This window comes from Hemiscyllium ocellatum, chromosome 3 (assembly GCF_020745735.1).
Source record: "Hemiscyllium ocellatum isolate sHemOce1 chromosome 3, sHemOce1.pat.X.cur, whole genome shotgun sequence".
NCBI lineage: Eukaryota > Metazoa > Chordata > Chondrichthyes > Orectolobiformes > Hemiscylliidae > Hemiscyllium > Hemiscyllium ocellatum.
The window spans coordinates 54,172,705-54,197,115 of NC_083403.1; the positions used below are offsets into that span (position 1 = coordinate 54,172,705).

At 39.0% G+C, this 24,411-nt stretch overlaps 1 protein-coding gene across 1 annotated transcript in view; it reads right to left on the minus strand.

The window, feature by feature from the left end:
• The window catches only part of me1 (malic enzyme 1, NADP(+)-dependent, cytosolic), a 425,357-nt gene that overhangs the window by 124,849 nt on the left and 276,097 nt on the right, over window positions 1-24,411 (minus strand). Inside the window, exon 7 of the mRNA XM_060850027.1 lies at window positions 15,213-15,322. Within this exon, the coding sequence (XP_060706010.1) occupies window positions 15,213-15,322 (110 nt within the window). The remainder of the gene's footprint in view (window positions 1-15,212; window positions 15,323-24,411) is intronic.

The window sequence follows — 24,411 nt, forward strand, 5'->3', positions numbered from 1 at the left end:
AGCATCTACCTCTGACACAATTATCATGCATTTTAGAGTGAACACAAATCTGGTTTGCAACTTATGCTTTTCATTTCAGTCTATTATGTCTGCATACCCAAAGGAATCTTAGAATTTCAGGCATTTATGGTTCAAAATAAATAGTTATTATAAACTATCTTCATACTGCTAGTAATTTGGATGATGGGGGTGGGGTGGGGGGAGCGTTAACTAGGAAGCTCTACTTAATATGTGCTTGACCATTATACATGCAACTTTGTCTTCCCTAATTAACAAAAGTGTAACAATTCAAATATGTGCCTTATTTGCATTTGTGAAGAGAGCCAATATATTTTAAGAACCACCTGAAGATGGTATTTTTGTTTCGTTTCATGATCACTTTTGCTCTAATTTCTGCTCTATTTTTCTAACTTATTTCTTCCCGACCAACTCAGCAGCAATTACAAAAATAATTTTTTTTTTGAAAAAGATATTTCATCCTTTCATCTTCAAGATGTCTCAGTCCATCACAATGGAATACTTTAGAAGAAAGCAAAACTACACAATTCAATTTGGACACAAAAATACCAAACAAAATTTGAACACTGATGAACTTGTTTCAAAATGATTTTGATAAAAGGACAAGAACTGATTTTTAGAAAGTCTCAATAATAGTGTGTTCTTTAAACTGATCTTTTACATCAGAACGCCCAGAAAACATCAATTTTAAAAGTTTCATTAAAAAGGAGTCCAAACTCAAATTAATGCTCAAAAAGATATAGAATCTCTATAATGTGGAAACAGGCTATTCGGCCCACCAAGTCTACACCGACTCGCCGAACAGCATCCCGACCAGACTCTCACCCCTACCCAACCCCGTAATCCTGCAATTCCCATGCATGGTCCACCTAACGTACACATTCCCAGACACTTCTGGCAACTTCGCATTGCCAATCCACCTCACCTGCACATCGACGTACTGTGGGAATAAACTAGAACATCCAGAGGAAACCCATGCAGATACAGACAGAACATGCAATATCCACACAGTCTCAAGTCTGGAATTGAATCTGGGTCGCTGGCACTGTGAGGCAGCAGTGCTGACCACTGAGCTATCATATCGCCCCAAGGAACCAGAATTCAGACAGAACCTACCAAACCCACAATCATCTAGAAGGACAAGGGCAGCAGATACATGGGATTACCACAAACTGCAAGTGCCCTTCAGAGTCAATCACCATCCTGATTTGGAAATATATGAACTTTCTTTAAGTATCTGTACTTCAAAGTTCCCCATAATGGTATTCTAAGTCTACATACAGCACATGCATAATGATAGTTCATGAAAGCAACTCACCAACACACTCTCAACATGTTATATTGTTTTGTCCCACTTCTAAATAATCTCGAGTACCAATGCTGGTATACAGCTAGCAGGGAGTCAGTCAGTTAGCTCGCTTGGCTCGATGGCATGTTTGCAACACAGTAACACCAACACCGTTGGTTAATCTCTCAGCAGCTGACGTTATCATGAAGGACACTCCTTCTCAACCACTGCCCTTGCCGGAGGCATGTAGACCCTCAGGTTAAGCCACCAGTCATCACTCTCTTTCATGAGGTAGTAGTCCTATGGTCCAGTTGGACTACGCCAATTATATATTAATACTGGTAATGTCGTTGGACTAGTAACTGACAATGGGAACATGGATTTAAATCCTACCACAGCAGGTGGTGAAATGTGAATTCAATTAAAAAAATCTGAAATTAAAAAGCTAGCTTAATGGCAATGACTGTTGACTGTTGTAAAAATCTAAATGGTTTACTGAAGTCCTTTAGAGAAGCAAATCTGCCATCCTTACCTGGTCTGGCCTACATGTGGCTCCAGACCCACAGAAAGGTAGTTGACTCAAAGGAATTCTGGGCAATTAGGGATGGGTAATAACACTGACCTAGTCTGCAACTCCCATATTCCATAAACAAGCAAAAAAAAAATGACTGAGCCTTATCATCTTATTGGTGATACAAGATGCTCTTTTCATATTAAAAACGCACATGGATTGTTGTAATTGTTTATTACTATCCACAACACTAAAGATTGCAATCTAAAAAACTTTCTGCTTCAAGGCTGATTTGAAAGTATAAGAGGCATGCTTGAATAATACATAGCACATGATGTTGAGATGTGTAAACATATGAATATTGCTCTCAATGACATCCGAGTACGTGGCAACCCCAAGGACTTGCAAAATGCTGATTACTGTACAGATGTTTTGAGTTAGCTAGGGTAGGTATTAGCTGGTGTATACTTCTCTTAAAAAAATCCAAAAGATAAACATTCTAAAATGACTCTCACATTATGTCCATTTAATACTGCGCCCTTGCCTTAAAGATATGAAACTGTCTTGTTGATTGACCTGTATGTAAAATTTCAAGAATAAGCTTCTGATTCAGTGGTACAGAAGAATAAAAAAAAGAGTGTTTGGTAAAACAAAAGCACAACTTCAATAGGGGTTAAATTAATATCTGAAAATTAGTGAAGGTTTGAATTATTTTTTAATTAATCACCAATTAATGGTTTCCTCCTGTCACAGCAGTGGGACAGACAACAGTACATCAAATGGGAAGGAGGAGGAAGGCTGCTCGGTAAAGATGCTACCATCCCCAAAGGCTCAGATGGCTCCTTTGAAGGAGCACCCTGAGGTTCATTGGGATGGGCGTGGCTAGGGGGTTAAAGTGGACTCTCCCACTTGCCTACTCCACTATATTGCTGTCCCAGGGCAAGCTTGCTGCAGTCCCAGTGGCCATCACTCCTGGTGACACTGCTGGGGCTAAAGAGCTGCCAGTCGTTTGATTGGTTAGTAAATCTCGGAGGCAGGACATCTTTCTTCCAAAAATATACTGTTGCACAGATAGTGGAGCAATGGTAGAAATCATTCCAGAATCCTCAGACTCTACAAGCTCTTGAGGATTAGAAAATTACCAATGTAACACCTTTATTTAAAAAGACAAAAACATATCTACAGGACAATTAGCAAAAGTTCTATAATTGGCAAAATGTTAGAATCTATTATTAAGAATGTAATAGTTGAACATTTAGAAATGGCAGTGCCTACTGACACACCTAACTGTGGGTAATTGCACGTGTTCTCAACTGGAGCCATTTCTGCAGCGAATTCCAAATATAATGCTATATGTAGTATATTGGATTTTCAGAAAGTATGTGTTAGGCTACCACACATTAGACTATTTACCAAGACAATAGCCCATGTGTTGGAGGTTGTATATTAGCACGAACATGGGATTAGCTAATTACTTGAAGATAAATGGGATAAGGGGTCATTTTCAGGAATGGCAACATGTAACTAGTAGAATACCATAGTGATGAATGTTCAGGCCACAATTATTTCAATATATATTCACTTGGATGAGAATGGAGCATGGAGTGTTGTTATGACACAGATTGCCAAATCAAATCAGTGCTTCTACCTTTGTATTCACAACACAATCAAATTAAAAACATTGAAGACATCCAACAGTTAGTTGAATGGTTCCTAGCCAGACTTTGCAAATAATTAATTCCAGGTGTCAGTTTTGTATCTTGACCAAAGACTCAACAATCTATTAAATACATAAGTTTATCTTGTTGTTTAATTACACTGTTAATCTTACCAATATGTATGGTTTAGACTTGAAACGTTTGCTTTTAACAAAAGACAAACAGATGAACAAATCCAGTTAAAGGGATAAATTAAAGAAATCAAAACTGGCCAGATTACTTAAAGGCTTTCACAATACATTGTTGCACACTCATACATCTGGAAATGTTCAAAGGTCACCTTCTCAGTTCATCCAAGCAAAGGCTAATACTTCAAACTCAGCTTTCTACTTTTTGGGCTTCCAGAAGCTGGTATGGGAGATTAATCAAACCTTCATGCCATGTCAAGTTTACAAAGAAAAGACAGGAGATTGCCACCAAGTCAAAACGGTCAAGCAGTTGGTGTAGACCTGATGGGCTGAATAGTCTCCTTCTGCATCATACGAATTCTGTGAAACAGAACTGTTCTGATGAGGTCACAGATTCAGAATGTCAACTCTGCTCTCTCTCTACAGATGCTGCCTGAGCTGCTGACCTCTTTCTCCTCAGGATTTTGTTTTTTTCCCCAGATTTCCAAAATCTGCAGCATTCTTTTCAATTAATTAATGGAAAACTTGACTTAGACCAGCTGCATGTTGCTGTGAAGACAGCAGGGATGTAGATTTCCTTTCTCTCAGAAATCTGCCATCAGTCAGCTTGGAAGACAGGGAGAAGACAGTGGTCTACATGCCAGCAGCCAAAACAAGGTGTATAGAGGCCACGAGACATTTTGCTCCTGATCAGAAATCACTAAGCTGGAATTGAGAATGGGGCTCATGCTTGGAATAAAACATCCAAGAGCATGAGGAAACAAACTTATCAGATCTACCTAGAACATAGGATGTTGAGAGGTGACCTTACAGATGTTGATAAAACAATGAGCATAGTTTAAAGTGAATGGCAAATGTCTTTTCCCTCTAGTTGGGGATTTCGAGACTAGAGGGCATGTTTTTGTTTTCGAGAAAAAGAAGAGGAAGATTTTAAAAAGACATGAGAGACTTTTTTTTGTACACAGCAGTTAGTGTATGGAATGAACTTCCAGAGGAAGTGGTGGATGCAGGAACAGTTAAAGTTTAAAAGACACTAGGATAAATACTTGAAGAAGAAATGTTTTGAGGGATTATGGTCCAAGTGCAGGCAGGTGGACTAGTTTAGTTTGGGAGCATGGTCAGCAGGGTCTGGTTGGACTGGAGGATCTGTTTCTGTGCTGTATAACTCTAACTTTACCTGACAAACCTAATGGATGATGATGGTGGTAGAATCATCACAAAGGGGGAAATCTCTGGAAATCAAAGTTCAGACTGAGAAACGGAGAATTCTCAAGAGCTGTGGCATCCTTACTTCAAGTAATAAGTAGTGAAGGAATCAAGATCTTGGAAAGTTTAGTGGGACATGCAGGGGAAATATATAGAATAGGGAGTGCCTTGTTGAAATTTGTAGATTTAAATAATAAAGTCTTATGAAATGTAGCATTAAGTTAGTGGTACTTGATTTGTTATGTTCCTAGACTGTAAAGAGTTTAAAACAAAGTCTTTAATATGATTACCTCAGTTAATAAATGAATGTGAATTTAGTCTTAAAAACTGATGGCCTTCCTCAAGAGCACAACATGACAGAGGTCAAAAAGAGATAAGGCAAATGATCATTGATAGATGTCATTTTTGAATTTGGGTCAGGTGATATTGTTACTATTGCAAGGCAGAAACTTAGGTACGGAGCTGTGGGAGAGATGGATTTGAACTTTGGATGACACATTCAAGACCTATGTAAAGAAGAAGGGACTGTAGTTGGAGCAAAGTTTGCAATGAGGGGGGTTTGCAAAGTGAGGTAGGGGTGATGACGATGATTGGACTGAAAATGAAAGGAGACGGTCTCGGAGGACAGTGAAATATTTACTTTTTACAAGTAATGTTCTTTGACATAAAATGAAATAAGAAATTATTCTTGAAGGTCACATGCAACAAATGACTGTGCAGGACTCTCCTGAATACACACATCAGTGGTAATTACCACACAGTTCATGAATGCTACAACACCACCACGCACTTACTGGGAGGAAAAACTATTTAATAGATGGTCATAAAAGTTTTTCGCAATTCTAAGGGCAATACTTTGTTTTATTTAATCTAGGTTTTGCTGTGCTTTTCTTCATCTGGTATGATTGATATTTGTAAAAGATTTTATGAATTTACAATACAAATTGCTTCCTTGCAACTTATCTTTGGAAATGCATGCAATTAATTTCAGCACATGAGAACATTTTAAAACAAATTACAGAATTATCTTTAAATTTATACTGGAGTTTCTATTCTGCATATTATTAGGCTTTCTCAAAGTCATAGAGTCAGATGTCCAGCATGGAAACACAGCCTTCGGTCCAAATGGTCCATGCCAACCAGATATCCCAACTCAATCTAGTCCCGCTTGCCAGCACCATGCCAAATCCCTCCAAACCCTTCCTATTCATAAAGTCAGCCAGACGCCTTTTAAATGTGGTAATTGTACTAGCCTCCACCACTTCCTCTGATAGCTTATTCCATACAGGTACCACCCTCTGCGTGAAAAAGCTGCCCCTTAGGTCTCTTTTCTATCTTTTCTCTCTCATCCTAAACCTATACCCTCTAGTTCTGGACTCTCCCCACCCCAGGAAAAGACTTTGTCCATTTATCCTTTCCATGCCTCTCATAATTTTGTAAACCTCGATAAGGTCACCCCTCAGCCTCCGATATTCCAGGGTAAATAGCCCCAGCCTGTTCAGCCTCTCCCTATAGCTCAAATCCTCCAGCCCTGGCAACATCTTCGTAAATCTTTTCTGAACCCTTTCAAGTTTCACAACATCATTCCAATAGGAAGGAGGCCAGAACTGCACGCAATATTCCAAAAAGTGGCCTAACCAACATTCTGTACAGCCACAACATGACCTCCCAACTCCTACATTCAATACACTGAGCAATAAAGGAAAGCATACCAAACACCGCCATTATCCTATCTACCTGCAACTCTACTTTCAAGGAGCTAGTATATTATCTTTTTATATAGTGAGGAACACAGACATTAATATTTATTGAGATCCTGAAAATTAAAATGTATCAGGTCTATTAATAATTAGTGGTATAAAGTAAATATACATCAAATTATAATTCAAATTAAATTATACTATCACCAAAACTAAAGGCAATATCAAAGTACTTTCAGAAAAAAATGAACATGCACTTCAAACTTCCAATACCAGTCATGCTACAAATTACATTACCAGAGAAAATAGTCACCACCCTATAATTTTACAACATGGAGAATATATCTATATAGAACAACCCTGAGCTAAGTGATCTATTTAAAGAAGCCTTTCTGAATGACATGATGAATTGAGAAGTTTCTTTGCATTACTAAATTCCATTTTTACTTCTGTAGATAAAATTTATGATTTTTCATTTTCTTGAATGTATAAACATATACAAATATACATTGCACTAACCTACTAGAAGGGCATGAAATCATCAAATACAATGACGTATGCTGAAATGGAGTGTTAACAAAACATATATTCCCTTTCAATTTTGACAAGGCCATTGGATATCCAAAAAAGGAAGCAGGAACACAAATTTGACACCAGTCAGAAATGACTTATATTTTAAGCAAAGAAAGATCTAAGTGCTATCGCCAATGTTTAAATAAATCCTATGCTCCGAAACGTGAGGTTTTAAAGCATCTCAAACTGTATGTAAATAGGACATCAAATTTTACAGCCCAAACTTGAAATTTAAACAAAATTACCTACTTTAAAGGAAGCAAAGTTTAATGAAGAGAGTGTCACAAATATACCAGATTCTTTTTTGAATGACCTCTACTGAAAGGACTAAATTGATGAAATGGGCAGCACTAATCCCGACCAAGTTGATTGAGTCAGCCTGCTACTAAAGTAAACATCTATGATTCCTCAATTGTGGATTGTCCAAAAAGAGAGAGAGAGAGATTGAGTGGATTGGACTGGACTTATATTTCCTCCAGTTTAGACAAGGGGAGGTGATCTAATTGAAACATGTAAAATTCTTACGGGACTTTACAAAACTAGATACAGTTTTCCTGAGCTGCTAAGCTAACATTTCAACTTTGAGAACTGACAGCAGAAACATTTCATTCAAAAAGGTTTGGAAATCTGAAATTCTCTCCTAGAGAAAAAAAAAGTGGGTGATTAGCTGTTGACCAATTATAATTCTAAGGGAATTAGAGGGATGTGGTGATCACACAGCAAGGTGAAACGGAGGGAGTAAAATTGCCACTTTACTGAATGGCAAAGCAGGCTCAAGTGACTGCCCTTCTCAAGCTTACATTCTTATGGAAGAGAACTCTGCTAGATTGTCTCTAATCACCAGTACAACAAGCAGTAACTGAAGCATCCAAAAGTCGATGTACTATGCAAGTTTATTTGCTAAAAAAAAGGATGCACAGGGACACAAATGTCTCTTTAAATGAATGAATGTAGATCCATATACCTAGAAAATATTAATAACGTTGACCACAAGATAAATCAGCAGTGCCAGGTAAAATAGGCACAGGAGATTATTTTCTTTGCTCAGAAAACCAATGGGCTGATTGGTGCATAACCTCATGTGAAAAACACCTTCTGATAGTGTTGGTGAGGTTAGATGTCATTATGCTAGTAGCTAGCTGATAAAGGGACAAAGAAGGATCATGTGGAGTACAAATATCAGCATGGGTTAGTTGGAATGAATGGATTTTTTCTGTCCTGTACATCTAATGTACTTGTTATGCAATCCTAATACAATACCTGTTGGTCAGTTCCAATTTAGTTTGAGAGGAGGTAACAGCACAATCATCATGTGTGGAAAATGGCAGTGAGCTTTAGCACTGAAAGAAAAACTTTAAAGCAAGACACTAAGAATAAGAAATTTTGCGTAAAAGCTTGCAAAAGTATCAGCAGTTAACAAAAACAAAACATTTACAACTTCACTCTTGCAAAAGGTGAAACTCCTATAACTGTTGGTGTACACTAGATTAGATTACTTGCAGTGTGGAAACAGGCCCTTCGGCCCAACAAGTCCACACCGGCCCTTCGCAAAGCAACCCACCCAGACCCACACCCCCACACCTATCCCTTCATCTAACACTAGCATGGCCAATTCACTTAACCTGCACATTTTTGGGCTGTGGGAGGAAACCGGAGCACCCGGAGGAAACCCATGCAGACAGGGGGAGAATATGCAAACTCCACATAGACAGTTGCCCAAGGCGGAATTGAACCCGGGTCTCTGGCACTGAGAGGTAGCAGTGCTAACCACTGAGCCACCATGCCGCCCATAATGAAAGGATCAATCCAAGGAACATACATCCAAGAAGCCTGCAAGCAAACTTCTGCATTTATTGCAAGTGCAGTTGAAATTCCATTTGCAAAGGGACTACTTCATCGAAAATAATCCATCTACTTTAAACAGCTATATATAACTTGTTGTTCAAAATGCTCACTTCACAGTAATGAATAAGGTTCGACCTGCTTGGATACAGGTCAATGCCACAGAAAACTCTAGTGAACGACAGTCCTTTCACAGAATTTTTAAAAAGACAGCAGAGATGATATATGACTAAAAGCAACTACCTTGCAGATAGCATATATATATGACAACCTGTTTGAGACAATGACAATGACATACCTGAAAGGAATGATTGTTAGATACGTTTAAGTAAATTAAATTTTGAGAAGAGTAGAAAGTAACAATGAATCTAGCATGGTTATAGCCAATATTAAGATTTCAGGATAAACACGCAAAATCAAACTAACGCAAAAGAAATTTAGCCAAACTAGGCAGTGTATTGCATTGGATGACAATAAATACCTGACCATCATAGGAACAGAACTGGGCCCTAAGCCCCATGAATCTGTTCTAATCATCTCTCCAGATAAACTAATAATCTTTGGTTGTCAAATTTCATACCAAAAGAGCCAATGCAGATTAAAATAACAAGCAATGTTAATAGTATTCGCAGCTGAGTTTTTCTTACACACAGTACAATGACTACTGTATTCACACTCATTGTTTTTGTTACAATGAACGACTACGACTGAATCAGGTGATTATGCACATATACAGCTATTAAAGATCAAGGTAAATTTCAATATGCATTTCCCAAAGCAAGAGACAAAAAGATGCAACAAGAAAATATCGCTAGCAAAAAGAGAGATTTGGAAAGTTTCTGTCTCGAAGACTGTTTCAAATGTTAACATATTACTGTCAGGGCTGAAAATGTGTTGCTGGAAAAGCGCAGCAGGTCAGGCAGCATCCAAGGAGCAGGAGAATAGACGTTTTGGGCATGAGCCCTTCTTCGGGAAGCCCTTCATTACCTTCAGGATCTTCCTGAAGAAGGGCTCATGCCCGAAACGTTGATTCTCCTGCTCCTTGAATGCTGCCTGACCTGCTGCGCTTTTCCAGCAACACATTTTCAGCTCTGATCTCCAGCATCTGCAGTCCTCACCTTCTCCCGTATTACTGTCAGGAGAAAGAATCAAAATAACAAAAAGCAACTTCCCTTAAAGTTTCCATTAGACAGATAAGACTTATGTTTCTATTTTGCATAAGTGAACAAAACTTGCATTTTTAAAAAAAAATTGACATATAAAAGCTCCGAAATGCCATTGTTTTATGTTCACTCACAGGATGTGGGAATCACTGTCTAGCAACATTTATTGCTCATCCCAAAATGCCCTCGAGAAGGTGGTGATGGGCTACCTTCTTGAATCACAGTATTCCGTGTTGTGGGTAGATCCGTAGGGAAGGAATTCCACAATTTTGACCCAAGAACAGCGACATATTTCCAGCTCGGGATGGGGAGTATCTTGTGGTAGTACATACTACTGTCAGTGGTGATGAAGGGACTGAAAGTTAAAGGTGGTGGATTGGGTGCCAGTCATGTCAACTGTTTTGAGCTAGGTGGCATTGAACTTCTCAAGTGTTGTTGGAACTACCCTCATCCAGCCTAGCGGAAAGTATTCTATCACATCCCCAACTTGCACTTTGGTGACAGGAGGCAAGTCACTCGCCACAGTGTTTACATGGTTGGTCCAGTTCATTTACTATTCAATGGCAACCTCAAGACATGATTAGGGGGTCTTCACCAATTGTAATAAAATTAAAATTGAGGACAGACAATTAGATTCCCTTTTGTTTCAGATTGTGATTACCCGTGGATATGGTATGATGTTATTTTTACTTGTCATTCAAGCGTGGACATTGTCCAGCTCTTACTGCATTTGAATGGAGGCCAATTAAGAATTGGAGTCATCACAAATGGCTGAACATTGTGCAACCAGTGAACCTCTTCACTTCTACCTTAAGTTGGAGGAAAGGACATTGTTGGAGTAGCTGAAGATGGCTCAGCCTGGGACCTTACCCTGAGGATCACAGATGACTAATATCATTGACCTCCAACAACTACAGCCAATCTTCCATTGTGTTAGGTATAACTCCACCCAACTCTCTCCAATTCCCATTAACTCCAGTTTTACAGAAGCTCCTGGATGCATGCTTGGTCAAATGCTGCCTTAAGGTGCAACCAGCCTTGTAGCTAAATTTAAAGTTACATAGCTAATTTTGTGTTTCTTTCCTTTTTACAGAGTATAACTCATTCTTTATATGGTACTCTGGATTTTAAGGAAAGAGCTTTATCTAAATTTAATTAAATCTCTTCACTTTACTACATACCACTATTTCTCCTTTCAAAAGCCTCAACAGCATTTGCACTCAACAACAAAGTCAGCTTTAGTTTAACAACCAGCAGACACCTCCCCTCACCTTCCACAGGGTCAAAAGTATTCCGCTGTGCAAATGTGTCTAGTGAGGACTTCCTTATGGAAATTAAACTAATATCAAAGAAACAAGTGATCTCCTCCCCTACCTTAAAGTACACATTTGTTTTTAATTGATGTGTATGAACATAGTGCCTGATTTACTTTGTTTTTTGACGTAACAATAAATGCAATTCTTTGGAAATTGAAGCAATTTGATCACCATTAGAATCCTTCAAATGTGGCCACAGTGGTATATCTGTAACATCCAGTAATATACTAATCACAACAAGCAAAGCAAACAAACAAACTCTTATTGATTATCCCAGCATAGAACATAACAGCGCAGTACAGGCCCTTCGGCCCTCGATGTTGTGCCAACCTGTGGAACCAAATCTGTAGCCCATCTAACTGACAATATCCCATTCTCATCCAGATGCCTAACCAATGACTATTTAAATGCCCTTAAAGTTGGCAAGTCTACTAATGTTGCAGGCAGTACGTTCCATGCCCCTACTATTCTCAATAAAGAAACTACCTCTGATGTCTGTCAGATATCTATCGCACCTCAATTTAAAGCTATGTCTTCTCATGCCAGCCATCACCATCCAAGGAAAAAGGCTCTCCCTGTCCAACCTATTTTGCCCTTTGATTATCTTGTATATCTCAGTTAAGTCGCCTCTCAACCTCCTTCTCTCTAACAAAAAGAGCTTCAAGTGCCTCAGCCTTTCATCGTAAGACTTTCCCAGGCCAGAAGTGCGCACAATACTCCAAATGTGGCCGCACCAGGGTTTTGTACAGCTGCAGCATGACCTCATAGTTCCGAAACTCAATCCCTCTACCAATAAAAGCAAACATTTCTTTTGCCTTCTTAACAACCTTATCAACCTGGAGGCAAACTTTCAAGGATCTGTGTACTTGGACACAGAGATCCCTCTGCTCATCTACATTACCAAGAATCTTACCATTAGCCCAATACTCTGCTTTCCTGTTACTCCTTCCAAAGTGAATCACCTCATACTTTTCTGCATTAAACTCCATTTGCCACCTCTCAGCCCAACTCTGCAGCTTATCTAGTTCTCTCTGTAACCTACATTTTTGTCATTATCCACAATTCTACCAACCTTAGCATCAGCTGCAAATTTACTAACCCATCCTTCTATGCCCTCATCCAGGTCAGTTATATAAATATGACCAACAGTGGACCAAAACAGATCCTTGCTGTACGCCACTAGTAACTGAACTCCAGGATGAATATTTCCCATCAACTACCATCCTCTACCTTCTTTCAGCTACCAATATCTGATCCAAACAGCTAAATAACCCTCAATCCCATGCCTCCATATTTTGTGCAATAGCCTACCGCGGGGAATCTTTTCAAATGCCTTACTGAAATCCATATACACCTCATCAACTGCTTTACCCTTATCCACCTTTTAGTGACCTTTTCAAAGAACTCAAAAAGGTTTGTGAGCCATAACCTACCCTTCACGATACCATATTGACTCTCCCTAATCAACTTATTCCTCTCGAGGATTATAAATCCTCTCTTATAACCCTTTCCAACACTTTACCCTCAACTGAAATAAGGCTCAGTGGTCTATAATTTATAGGGTTGTCTCTACTCCCCTTCTTGAACAAGGGAACAACATTTGCTATCATCCAGTCGTCTGGTACTAGCCCTGTAGACAATGACGACAAAGATCAAAAGCTAAAGGTTCTGCAATCTCCTCCCTAGCTTCCCAGAGAATCCTAGGATAAAGCCCATCCAGCCCAAGGGACTTACCTTTACACTTTCCAGAATTGCTAACAACTCCTCTTTATGCACTTCAACCCCATCCAGTTTAATAGCTTGTATCTCAGTATTCTCCTCAACCATATTGTCTTCTTGAGTGTGAATACTGACAAAAAGTATTCATTTAGCACTTCCCCATCTCCTCTGACTCCACGCATAACATTTCACTGCTATGCTCGACTGGCCCTGATCTTACTCTAGTCGTTCTTTTATTCCTGACATAGCTATAGAAAGACTTAGGGTTTTCCTTGATCCTATCCATCAATAACTTCTCATGTCCCCTTCTGGCTCTTCATAGCTCCCTCTCTTTAGGCCCTTCCTAGATAACCTGAAACTCTCAAGCACCCTAACTGAGCCATCACATCTCATCCTACTGGTTCTTGAATAAATTCCATATTACAATTGTACCCATCCCCTAGAGTTTCCTTCCTCATCCTATGCATCCTAAATCTTGCCTCATCACATCATTATTGCCTTTCCCCCAGCTATAACTCTTGTCCTGTAGTATATACCTATCTCTTTCCATCACTAAAATAAACATAATCAAATTGTGGTCACTGTCACCAAAGTGTTCATCTAACACCTGGCCCCGTTCATTATCCAGTACCAAATGTAATGTGGTCTCACCCCTTGTTGGCCTGTCTACATATGGAGTCAGAAAACCCTCCTGAATACATTGGACAAAAACTGACCCATCTAAAGTACTTGAACTATAGTATTCCCAGTCAATATTTGGAAAGTTAAAGAACCCATAACAAACTACTCTGTCACTCTTGCTCCCATTGAGGATCATCTTTGCTATCCTAGCCTCTACACCTCTGGAACTATTTGGAGACCTGTCAAAAATTCCCAACAGGATAACCTAGCCTTTCCGGTTTCTAATCTCAGCCCATGCTACCACAGTAGAGAACTCCTCAAACGTCTTTTCTGCAACCGTAATACTGTCCTTGACTAACAGTGCCACACCACCCCTTTATTTTATATAACCATTTTCTCTGTTCTTACTGAAACATCTAAATCCTGGAACCTGCAATAACCTTTCCTATCTCTGTTCTACCCATGTCTCTGAAATGGCCACAATATCGAAATCCAAGGTACCGACCCATGATGCAAGTTGACCCACCTTATTCCAGATGCTCCTGGTGTTGAAGTAGACATTTCAAACCAACATTTTGCTTGCCACTGCCTTCTTGCGATCTTGAACTCTTAGTTCTGACTTCACTACACTCATCCTCCCGTATACTTTAACTACAATTTCAGTTCCCATCCCTCTGCTGAATTAGTTTAAACCAGCATTGACACAGCTATGGATCATTGAAAAACTGCACCTTACTGTAAAGTGTTAATGAAGCACATTCTTGGGGACTTCTGACGTTATGATTTGCTCCATAACTGAAAGTAGTCAAACATTAAAGCTAAATGTACATTTGGACTTTTTTTTAAAAAAAACACTGCTCAGCACAATGATGTGGAAAACAGAATCCAAGTAGGCAAACATGCTAAATGAAATGAGTGACATATATTCTGTACAGAAGGTCTTATTGATCTAAAAATCTTTTAAAAATTCATGCAGCTGTAAACTAAGTCTGCTTAATTCGCCATTTCAAATCGATCAAATCAGTACAATTACATAGGAATCAGGTTGAAGATGTGCCGACTTTCCAAGCTGTAAGGTTTCTTTACTAACTGTTCTCTTCTTCAGAAATCAAATTTTATTATTCAACTTAAAACATTATAAATTAAATCAACATCACTTTAAATCATGTATTTTAAACTGACATAATTGGTAGAAATCTTGAAACTTCAGTAATTCAAATGCTGACTCAAAGCAAGTTCATCAAACAAACACTGAACAGGAGCATGTGACAACTGTCTGATATGCATTCTAAAAACTAACCTGATAAGTTGGTACTTGATGGGATTTAACAGGACCCACTAATTATCCTTTAAGAAATGTCATTGGCTATATGGAATTGGCAAGTCAAATTGAAAACAAATGCACATACCCTGGATATCATCGTTGAAGGTACAGTATTTGTTGCGGTACTTGTTCAAAAGACGAAATGCATTGGTGTTGGCAAAATCTTCAAACTGAATAAGACAGTTCTGGCCATACCTAAGGAGCAAACAAATATATTCTGCTAAGAGCCAGATAGCTTACAGGAGACTATGAAATAAGCTTTAACATGGGAAGTGATAGAATGTTTTCCCTTTTGGGACTAGGAGATACATTTTTTAGACTGTATCTTATGAAGGCAAAAGTAGATGTTTCTTTTTCTCATTGGGTTGTTGCACATTCAACGTAACTCTCTTCTCCAGAAAACAGTGTAGGCAGGGTCAATGAGCATATTCAAAGCAGAGTTAGATTGATTCATGAATAACTAAGTCAAAGACTATGGGATAAGACAGGAAAGCAGAAGTTACAATCAGATCAGCCATGACTGATCAAGCAGCACAGCAGGTTTGAGGGGCTATGCCTTCTCATAACTGAGATGTTTGGAAGAAAGGGAAGCATAAATAGTACTACACCTGAGGATAGAATAGGAAACCTTCAGCTTTTTGCACAGGTGTTCTTTTTCAAACTGGTGATAAATCAATCAACACAAGTCCAAGATCGAGACCACTTTTAACAATATTGCAAATGATACAAAAGATTGAAAATTAAGCCAGATTTCATTTGGGGAAGCACTGTATTTCCCAATGGCTGAAAGTCCAAGAATTTATCTTGGAGGAATCGGCCATGACCAATGAATATCTTGCTTTTCCAAAAAAAAATTAGTCAATCCTAAATAAAGGTTTAATAAACACACTATTAACAGCTCAATAGGAAAGAAACCACTCATCTTGCCTTTCTGTTATTGTTTCCTCTGGTCCTGTAAACACAGTCCAAGCTAAATAGCTTGCTTATACTTACATTATTTATTTTATGAGTATTTCAATAAGTCATCCCTTCTCTCAATATTCTCTTCTCCAATGAAAACAACTGCAGCTTCATGAGTCTCTCAACTCTCAGACCAAACATTTTGGAGAAACCGGAGGTCTTGGTCTTCCTCTGAGCTCTTACTAATGCTGCAATATCATTTCAAAATTAGGATGTCCAATACTGCACCACAATATAGGCACACTATCTCTAATAAGGTCACAGCAAGGTCTTCAACTTAATCTTCTGAGATGCAGTTTAACATTTAATCAACCTTCACAAATTGCAACTTAACATTTAATTCCAGACACCAGATTTCAGCAAAGCTAGTACAGTCATGTTAAGATTAGGGCAAAGTAATGAGAGATTATTCAAGTAAAGCCTACAAAACTGAAAATAAGTGGATGTGTATTTAAAAAGGAATATAAAATACTGCTAAGTGATGGTTTACAAATTGGATTAGAGGTTCAGCTGAACAGCCAACACTAACAAAAAAGGTTTAATAATACACACAGTCTCATCCTATGCTGCTAAATTCATGATTCTATGAACTTTCTATGTAACTAGTTGGAAAAAAAGAATCCTGTATCTTTTGCTCAAGTGCAATCACTTTTGATATGGAATTCAATGTGTCTCTTTCCCATTCCATGTTAATTTATTTTCACCTTTATACACTGGATAGTTCACAGTACACCATGTTTTAGTCAGAGCCGCACTTACTCAATCCAGCCCAGCTTTCGGCCTGCACTTTTCAGCACAGAATTTAATGCCAATTACAGTGAACCCACTAATGTTTATACTTCCGTTAAGTATACAAACTATTATTTTCAAAAACCTCCATCTTCCATTTTTTAAAAAGTCTATTGCTAATAATCTATGCTAACGTATCAATTGTCTGAAATTTACAGCTACACAAGCAGTTCAAAACCAGCCATAAAGTGAAGTTGGCTAATGAATTTGAATCCACAATGTAGCACATAAGTAATTGAAACCACGTAAAATTTATAGAAGCAACAGAATACAATGAATTGCTCAATAAATTACCAACTTGCTAATCGTACTTATTGTCTTTGTAAATGGCTTTGTAAGTTTTGTTAAATCCCATGTTTCAATCTCTCCCCAATCATGGTGCAGCTAAGAAAACCCTTGTTCACAGAGAAAAGAACAGCCCCACAGTGAGTTAGCATTTTATGAAGTTCGGTTTCCACCAGTGGAACTTACAATTGAGACGGCTCTCACAATTCTACTAAAACATTTAAAAAGCTGATGGTATGCACAGGACTCACAAGCAGTCATGCGGGATCCTACCATCAATATAGGCTGGGCTTCAAATAACTTTAGGAGGTGAGAAAATACAAATTGCATGAACTATGAGAGCTCCCAGGGCAACGAATTCAGACATCAAAATTCTTGATGATCACAGACAAGTTACACACTCAAAGGCCTTGATTCACAAATTCTACTTATAGTCATAGAGATGTACAGCATGGAAACAGACCCTTCGGTCCAACCGTCCAGGCCGAACAAATATGCCAACCCAATCTAGTCCCACATGCCAGCATCCGGCCTATATCCCTCCAAATCCTTCCTATTCATGTACCCATCCAATTGTTGCAATTGTACCAGCCTCCACCACTTCCTCTGGCAGCTCAATCCATACACGTACCACCCGGTGTGTGAAAAAGTTGCCCCTTAGGTCTCTTTTATATCTTTCCCCTCTCACCCTAAACCTATGCCCTCTAGTTCTGGACTCCCCCAACCTCAGGAAAAAGACTTTGTCCCTCAATTTTGTAAACCTCTATAAAGGTCACCCATCAGCTTCCGACGCTCCAGGGAAAACAGCCCCAGCCTGTTCAGTCTCTCCCCATAGCTCAAATCTTTCAACCCTGGCAACATCCTTGTAAATCTTTTCTGAACCCTTTCAAGTTCCACAACATCTTTCCGATAGGAAGGAGACCAGAATTAATCCAGGAATACATAAAAATGAATGTACAATTGCACAGAAACTCCACTTTGAGGTTTATGAAGTTGGACCAGGATGTGTCGTTCGCACATGCTACTGGTTTTTCCTTCAGAGTTGAACTCCATGGAGACAAGCAAAGGCTCAGAGCTCAATACCTTTGGAATATAGCTGTCCTAATTAATGGAGCAGTTGATTAATTTATTCACATGACAAAGAGGACACTGGTTACCTCCTTTACGGGCCTGTGTCCAACAATCTGTGATATGTTATGTGTTGGCATTGAAAATGTTGACTGCCATGGCCACTTTGAGGGTCAACTGGCAAGGGGTTCCCACACCTTGCCGTACAGTCTCTTAAGAAGGGTTACGAGGTCTATGGGCTAAATGCTGGCAAATGGGATTAGATTAATTTAGGATATCTGGTCGGCATGGATGAGTTGGATTGAAGGGTCTGTTTCAATGCTGTACAGCTCTCTGATTCTATGGTTTCAGTGATTACATCCCAGGAGTGCTTCCAACATCTCTGATATGTTCTCAGTGACATCTAAAGGTAGGTGGCTCTCACCCAGTTTTGGGTCATTGACTGCTTTCCCTGGTTGTACCTTGTAGAGGTGAAGGCAGCAAGAGGTGTCCTGTGTGTATCACCTTCTCCTGCTCACAACCCTCATGCTCTATTGGGTCCCTCTTTCACTCTTACATGCGAATGATCCCACTGACATCTCACCCTTGCTGTCACATACACATTCCTATGTTCCTGTTCCTATCTTAGAACCTAAGAGTTCAACAAATGAAAAACACAGCTGCAAAAAAAAACTATCAGATGCTCACAGTCTTTAAAGAAACGTGAATTTGATGAATTGAGATAATGGACTATTGACAGGATTGTGAAGATTGGAGACAGTTACAAAATGTTTAATATGTGGACTTGCAACATAAGAGACCCACCATTGCCATGCTGCTGACCTGATTTCTATACTTCTATTCATCAGACTAACTGATACTCAGTCTTGGGTAACAATAATAGCCTTCTGTGAAGTATTGGAAAGAACAATTCTATAACCTTTAGTCTCTATCACAAACTGTAACTTCAACCCTGGCATCATCCTTATCCTTACCACTGATTCAGGTAGGATCAGACTGGTCAGAACCTCAGCCTGCTGATCCACTTTGACCTCTTGTCCTTATGCTCTTTAACACAATACTGCCTATTTCCAATTCACAAAATCACCTAACTCCATAGCTATAACAACCCATCTGCTGCTAGATCTTGCTCCCATACTTTTGTTACCTCTGGATTTTATTATTCTAAATTGCCTCATAACTGGCTTCCCATCCACCACCTTTCACCAATTTTAGCTTCCTCAAATCTTAGAGGTCTGCACTTCAACAGTTCCCACCTTAAGGTATGCCTCATTGATATACCTTGCGTTTACACACCCTTTAGAATGGTTGTCTTCCTACATTTTCATCTTGGTCCAGCACTTCAACCACTTCAAAGGGTAACCAAAGTTAATCCTAATCCCTATGCACCTTCTTCTCCCTTCAGTGCTTGTACCTTCAGGTGCTCATCTGTCAAACTGAGGTTTACCAATCTCCAGATGGAACTGGTGGTCATGGTGGTGGTGGTAGTGGTAGCCGTTGTAATTGAGTGGGTGGGTGAGGGTGGACTGAGCAGGAATTGAGATTTAAATTAAATGATTAGGTCAGACAAAATAATGCATAATTTCTTTTAGATATATATCTATCTCAAGCTCACCCTGCAGTCACATGCGCCCATACGTGAATGACCTGCTCATTCACCTGATTTTACCAGCCCCTCCCCTTAAAAGAAAATGGTGAATAAAAAATACAAGTAAAGGAGCTTACATTGGCATACAGTACAAGGGTGTATTAAAGTGCTTCATAATCAGCCACATATATTTGAAACCATTTTATTTTATTTGTGTCAGCAAAACAACATTCAATTTGCATATACCAGAATCTCCCAAACAGCAAAGAGATGTCTGATTAGTCACTATATGAGGAATGTTGAGGAAAAAGGCATGTTAGCCAGTCCTCCAGAAGAAATCTACTCACTTAAACAGACTCACTTCCTTGTCCCACGATAAAATATGACACGTGCAAAAGTGTCATGCTCCCTTTGTACTGTATACGTGTCAGCCAACATTAATGTGCTCGAGTCCCAGAGCTGAACTTCCCCACACAACTTAAATGACTCAGAATCCAGAGTACTGCCAACTAAGCTAAACTGACATTTACAATTAAGTGCTTTTAAGATGTTCTGGTGGTTGCAATTTTGGTCATCATTTCTGGTCTACGTGTCGCCTCTCAGTGTATCAAAGTTGGATTAAGTTTGTTAGAAAAAATGCACACATGTACATTTCATATCCTATGGAGATGTCAAAAGACTTTACAGCAAACAAGTTGTGATTGAAGTGTAGTCATTTTTGTTTTAGAGGCATATGGAGCAGCCAACGTCTACACAGCAAGGTTTCTTCAGGTTGCTTTTGGATGGGGAAAATCAGCAACCTTGGTGGCCCAGAGAATAAAAGAAACGGGTTTGGAGACAGAAGCATATAGCGAGAAGGGAAATTAATGGACCAAGATATAAAAAGGTCTTAAATTCAGAAACATAATATTTTAGTTCCATTTTTCTGACTGTTATAAATTAATACTGGAAAATAACTTTTCACATTGTCTTCCAGCAATAAGAATTCTCTAGCCAAAAACAACACATCGACCGCCAACTCTTATAAATTTGGAATGGGGCAAGCTTTTAAGGTATATTTCATTCATATTCAACAAGAAAATTCAAATTTGGCCTGAATATTCAGGTTCATCAGCAGAAAACACGCAATGTTAGGTACCCAGCACCATTCCTACATACCCTGAATATTGTATCACATAAGGTATGGCCATCTTTATTTTGGCACAAGTCTATACAAAACCAGGTCATAAGGAGTGTCAAATTCTTTCTACTCATGTCAGTGAAAAGCAGTTCACAAAAAGAAGCCTTCAACACATTCTTGGCCCAAATTTAAGGACAAGAGACTTAGCTGGCTACCAAAATCCTTGAGCCTCTGGCATGTGGGCTTAAATCCAAACCAGACTGACTGAAAATCTCATCTTGCTTGTCTGGGTTAAACCCCATTTACACAGTCTCAACCCACTTTTTAACAATGTTGTTAACTGCCACAATTTGAGTATCTTGTGTCATGGAAATACCTGATGTAGAAAATTCGTAACAGTATCTAAGATTTAGTATCAAAGGTATAATTGAGGTAGAAGCCAATGATCCATTTTATTACAACATACTGGTGCTCAATGTCAATACAGGTCGTTCTGATATAACGCATGTTTTGTCAACGCGAGTTGGTTATAACGCAATCAACAAATTGGGTACGCTGTTTGGATAATGTGAATGTTCTACTGAATAGGTATAGCGATTTTCTATTAGTGCAATTGTCTACAGAGGTTTTCCATACTGTAATTTTCTATAGCATGAGGCTGCAGAGGAACGAGACTTGTCATGTTATAGAAGAATGTACTGCATTAGACTCATAACTGCACATTTAGTATGGAGCTTCAAGCATTGCCAGGAACTCGGGGCGAGGGTGGATGGAATAGTAGTTACATAGCATGAAACTGTGTGGTGCTTTGGTGATGGCTTCCTTTGGAAAGCAAAGGCCTTTGTAGTTACTGCTTGTAGATTAGATTCCCTACAGTGTGGAAACAGGCCCTTTGGCCCAACCAGTCCACACTGATCCTCTGAAAAGCAACCCACAGAGACCCATTTCCATCTGACTAATGCACCTAACACTAGACAATTTAGCACAGCCAATTCACCTAACGTGCACATCTTTGGACTGGGGGAGGAAACCAGAGCACCTGGCGGAAACCCTCACAGACACGGGGAGAATATGCAAACTCCACACAGACAGACAGTCACCCGAGGCTGGAATCGAACCTGGTACCCCGGTGCTGAGAGGCAGCGGTGCTAACCACTGAGCCACCGAGCCACCCCTAAGACAAATACGTGCACTGGTATATATGGAGAGCAGCTGTAAAGTAAAAGCAAAAATTCTGTAACAAGCTTTCAACCACTGCAAACAAATATTGATGGGCTCTTCAATTTAGTTTTCCACTTTCATCCTGGCACCTTTGAAAATCCTGATTCAAAAGGTCCCAGAACAAAAAGTGGTTGAAAAAAAGGGGGAGGAAAATTACACATTGAAGATGACAACAACTGGGCAGCCAAAATTCACAAACTTTGATTATCTAACTGAGTTATCCAGATTAGGAAATCTATACACCGTTGTTGCCATCTAGAAGCCAGATGACTGCAAATATCGGAGTGGGCTGAGGAGAGGCTTCCCACTTCCTCAATGAAGGAATTGGAAAGGTTATGGAGAGGAGACATGTAGGCTTACAAAGCAAAAGGACACGATTGCATTGCAACACAGCTATTTAGTTAATGGTACCCAAAGTGGGACAGGAAAGGACATGGTCTATAAAATTTTAAGCAGCAGCAAATTGGGTCAAAAGGGAGAAATATGATAAAAAGGCAAAACTGATAGCTCTTTATATAAAAAGATGCAGTAATCAGGTACATAAAAAATAAATTTATAGCAAAACTAAAAGTCAATAGGTATGATCTTAGAGATATAATAAATACATACTTACTGAGAGATCAAAGCCATGAACTGAATGTTCAGGGATTTATAACATTTTGAAAGGACAAGCAGATGGAAATAGTGATAAGGTAGTGTTGTTCATAAAAGATGAAATAGGTATGATAGTAAGAAATGATGGATCCAATGAATGAAAGTAAGAAATAACAAGAGGACAACAACAGTTGTGGGAGCAACTCATAGGCACTCTATCAGTAGTCTAACTACAGAACAGAGAATACATGAGATAATGACAGCATGTAAAGGAACTAGAGGATAACAGAAGTTTTACAAGATCATGAGGAGAGTGGATAGGTTGACTAGCAAAAGGTCTTTTCCCCAGGGTAGGGGTGTCCAAAACTAGATGACAGGTTTAAGGTGAAAGGGGAAATATTTAAAAGGGGCCTAAATGACAACTTTTCACGCAGAGGATGGTACGTATGGAATGAGCTAACAGAGGTGGGGGAGGAGGCTGGTACAATTACAACAGCCATCCAAATAGGTACATGAATAGGAAGCATTTACTGGGATATGGGCCAAATGCTGGCAAACGGGACTAGATTAGTGTAGAATATCTAGGTGGCATGGACAAGTTAGACCAAAGGGTCTATTTCCATGCTGTACAACTCTAAGACAGTACATCAGCTGTGGGTGAAATTAACCTTCATGTCAATTAGGAAATTCAACTTGGCAGAGGCAGCCACGAGGAAGAGAGTTTATATTCAAGACAGTTTCCTAAAACTGGATTTAAACAGGGAACAAGCTATACTGGACCTGGTAACGTGCAATGAGGCACGTTTAATAAATTAAACCAGAGTAAAAGGATGCCTTAAGAGTGACTATAAAATAATAGAAAAAAAAACAAGAATTGCTGGAAAAGTTCAACAGGACTGGGACTGAGAAATCAGAATCAACATTCCAGGCCCAGTGAGCCTTCCTCAGAAACCAAGTCAACTTTAACATTAACTGATTTCTCTCCACAGATGCTACCAGACTTGCTGAGATTTTCCAGCATTTGTTTTTTTCTGCAGAATTCCAACATCTACAGTTCTCTTGGTTTTATAAAATAATAGAATCTAATATTCAGTTTCAGAGTGAGAAACCTTGGTCAGAACCAACTGTACTAAAGTTAAAGACATTTAATTAAACAGGGATAGGGCAGAGTTGGCTGGAGTGGATTGCAGAAGGAGTTTAGCAGAAAAGTTGGTTGATGAGCAATGGCAATTCAAGAAAATAGTTCATATGATTCACAGCAAAGATATCCCCCAGAGAAGAGGGAATATCTTAGGAAGGGGACAAACCAATCATGGTTAAACCAAAGGCATTAAAGGATAACGTTAAGTTGAAAGAAAAATAACATACAATGTAGTCAATATTAGTGATAAACCAGAGGGTTGGAAAAACATTAAGAACAGAAGATAGAGAGAGAAATTAATTTCAACTTACATGTCTTCATAGACAGGAAAATCAGGAAGTTAAAGACAAAAGGCTAGTGCTGTTACAGGATACTTTGGAAATTCAAAAGATACTATATCGTCACCTCTCCTGCTGAATACATCCTGAAACTTTCTTGGATTTGAGTTTATTCTCTGGTGCGCTATAAACATTCAATTCTCTATCCCTTTTTATTACAACCTACTCAATATACACAAT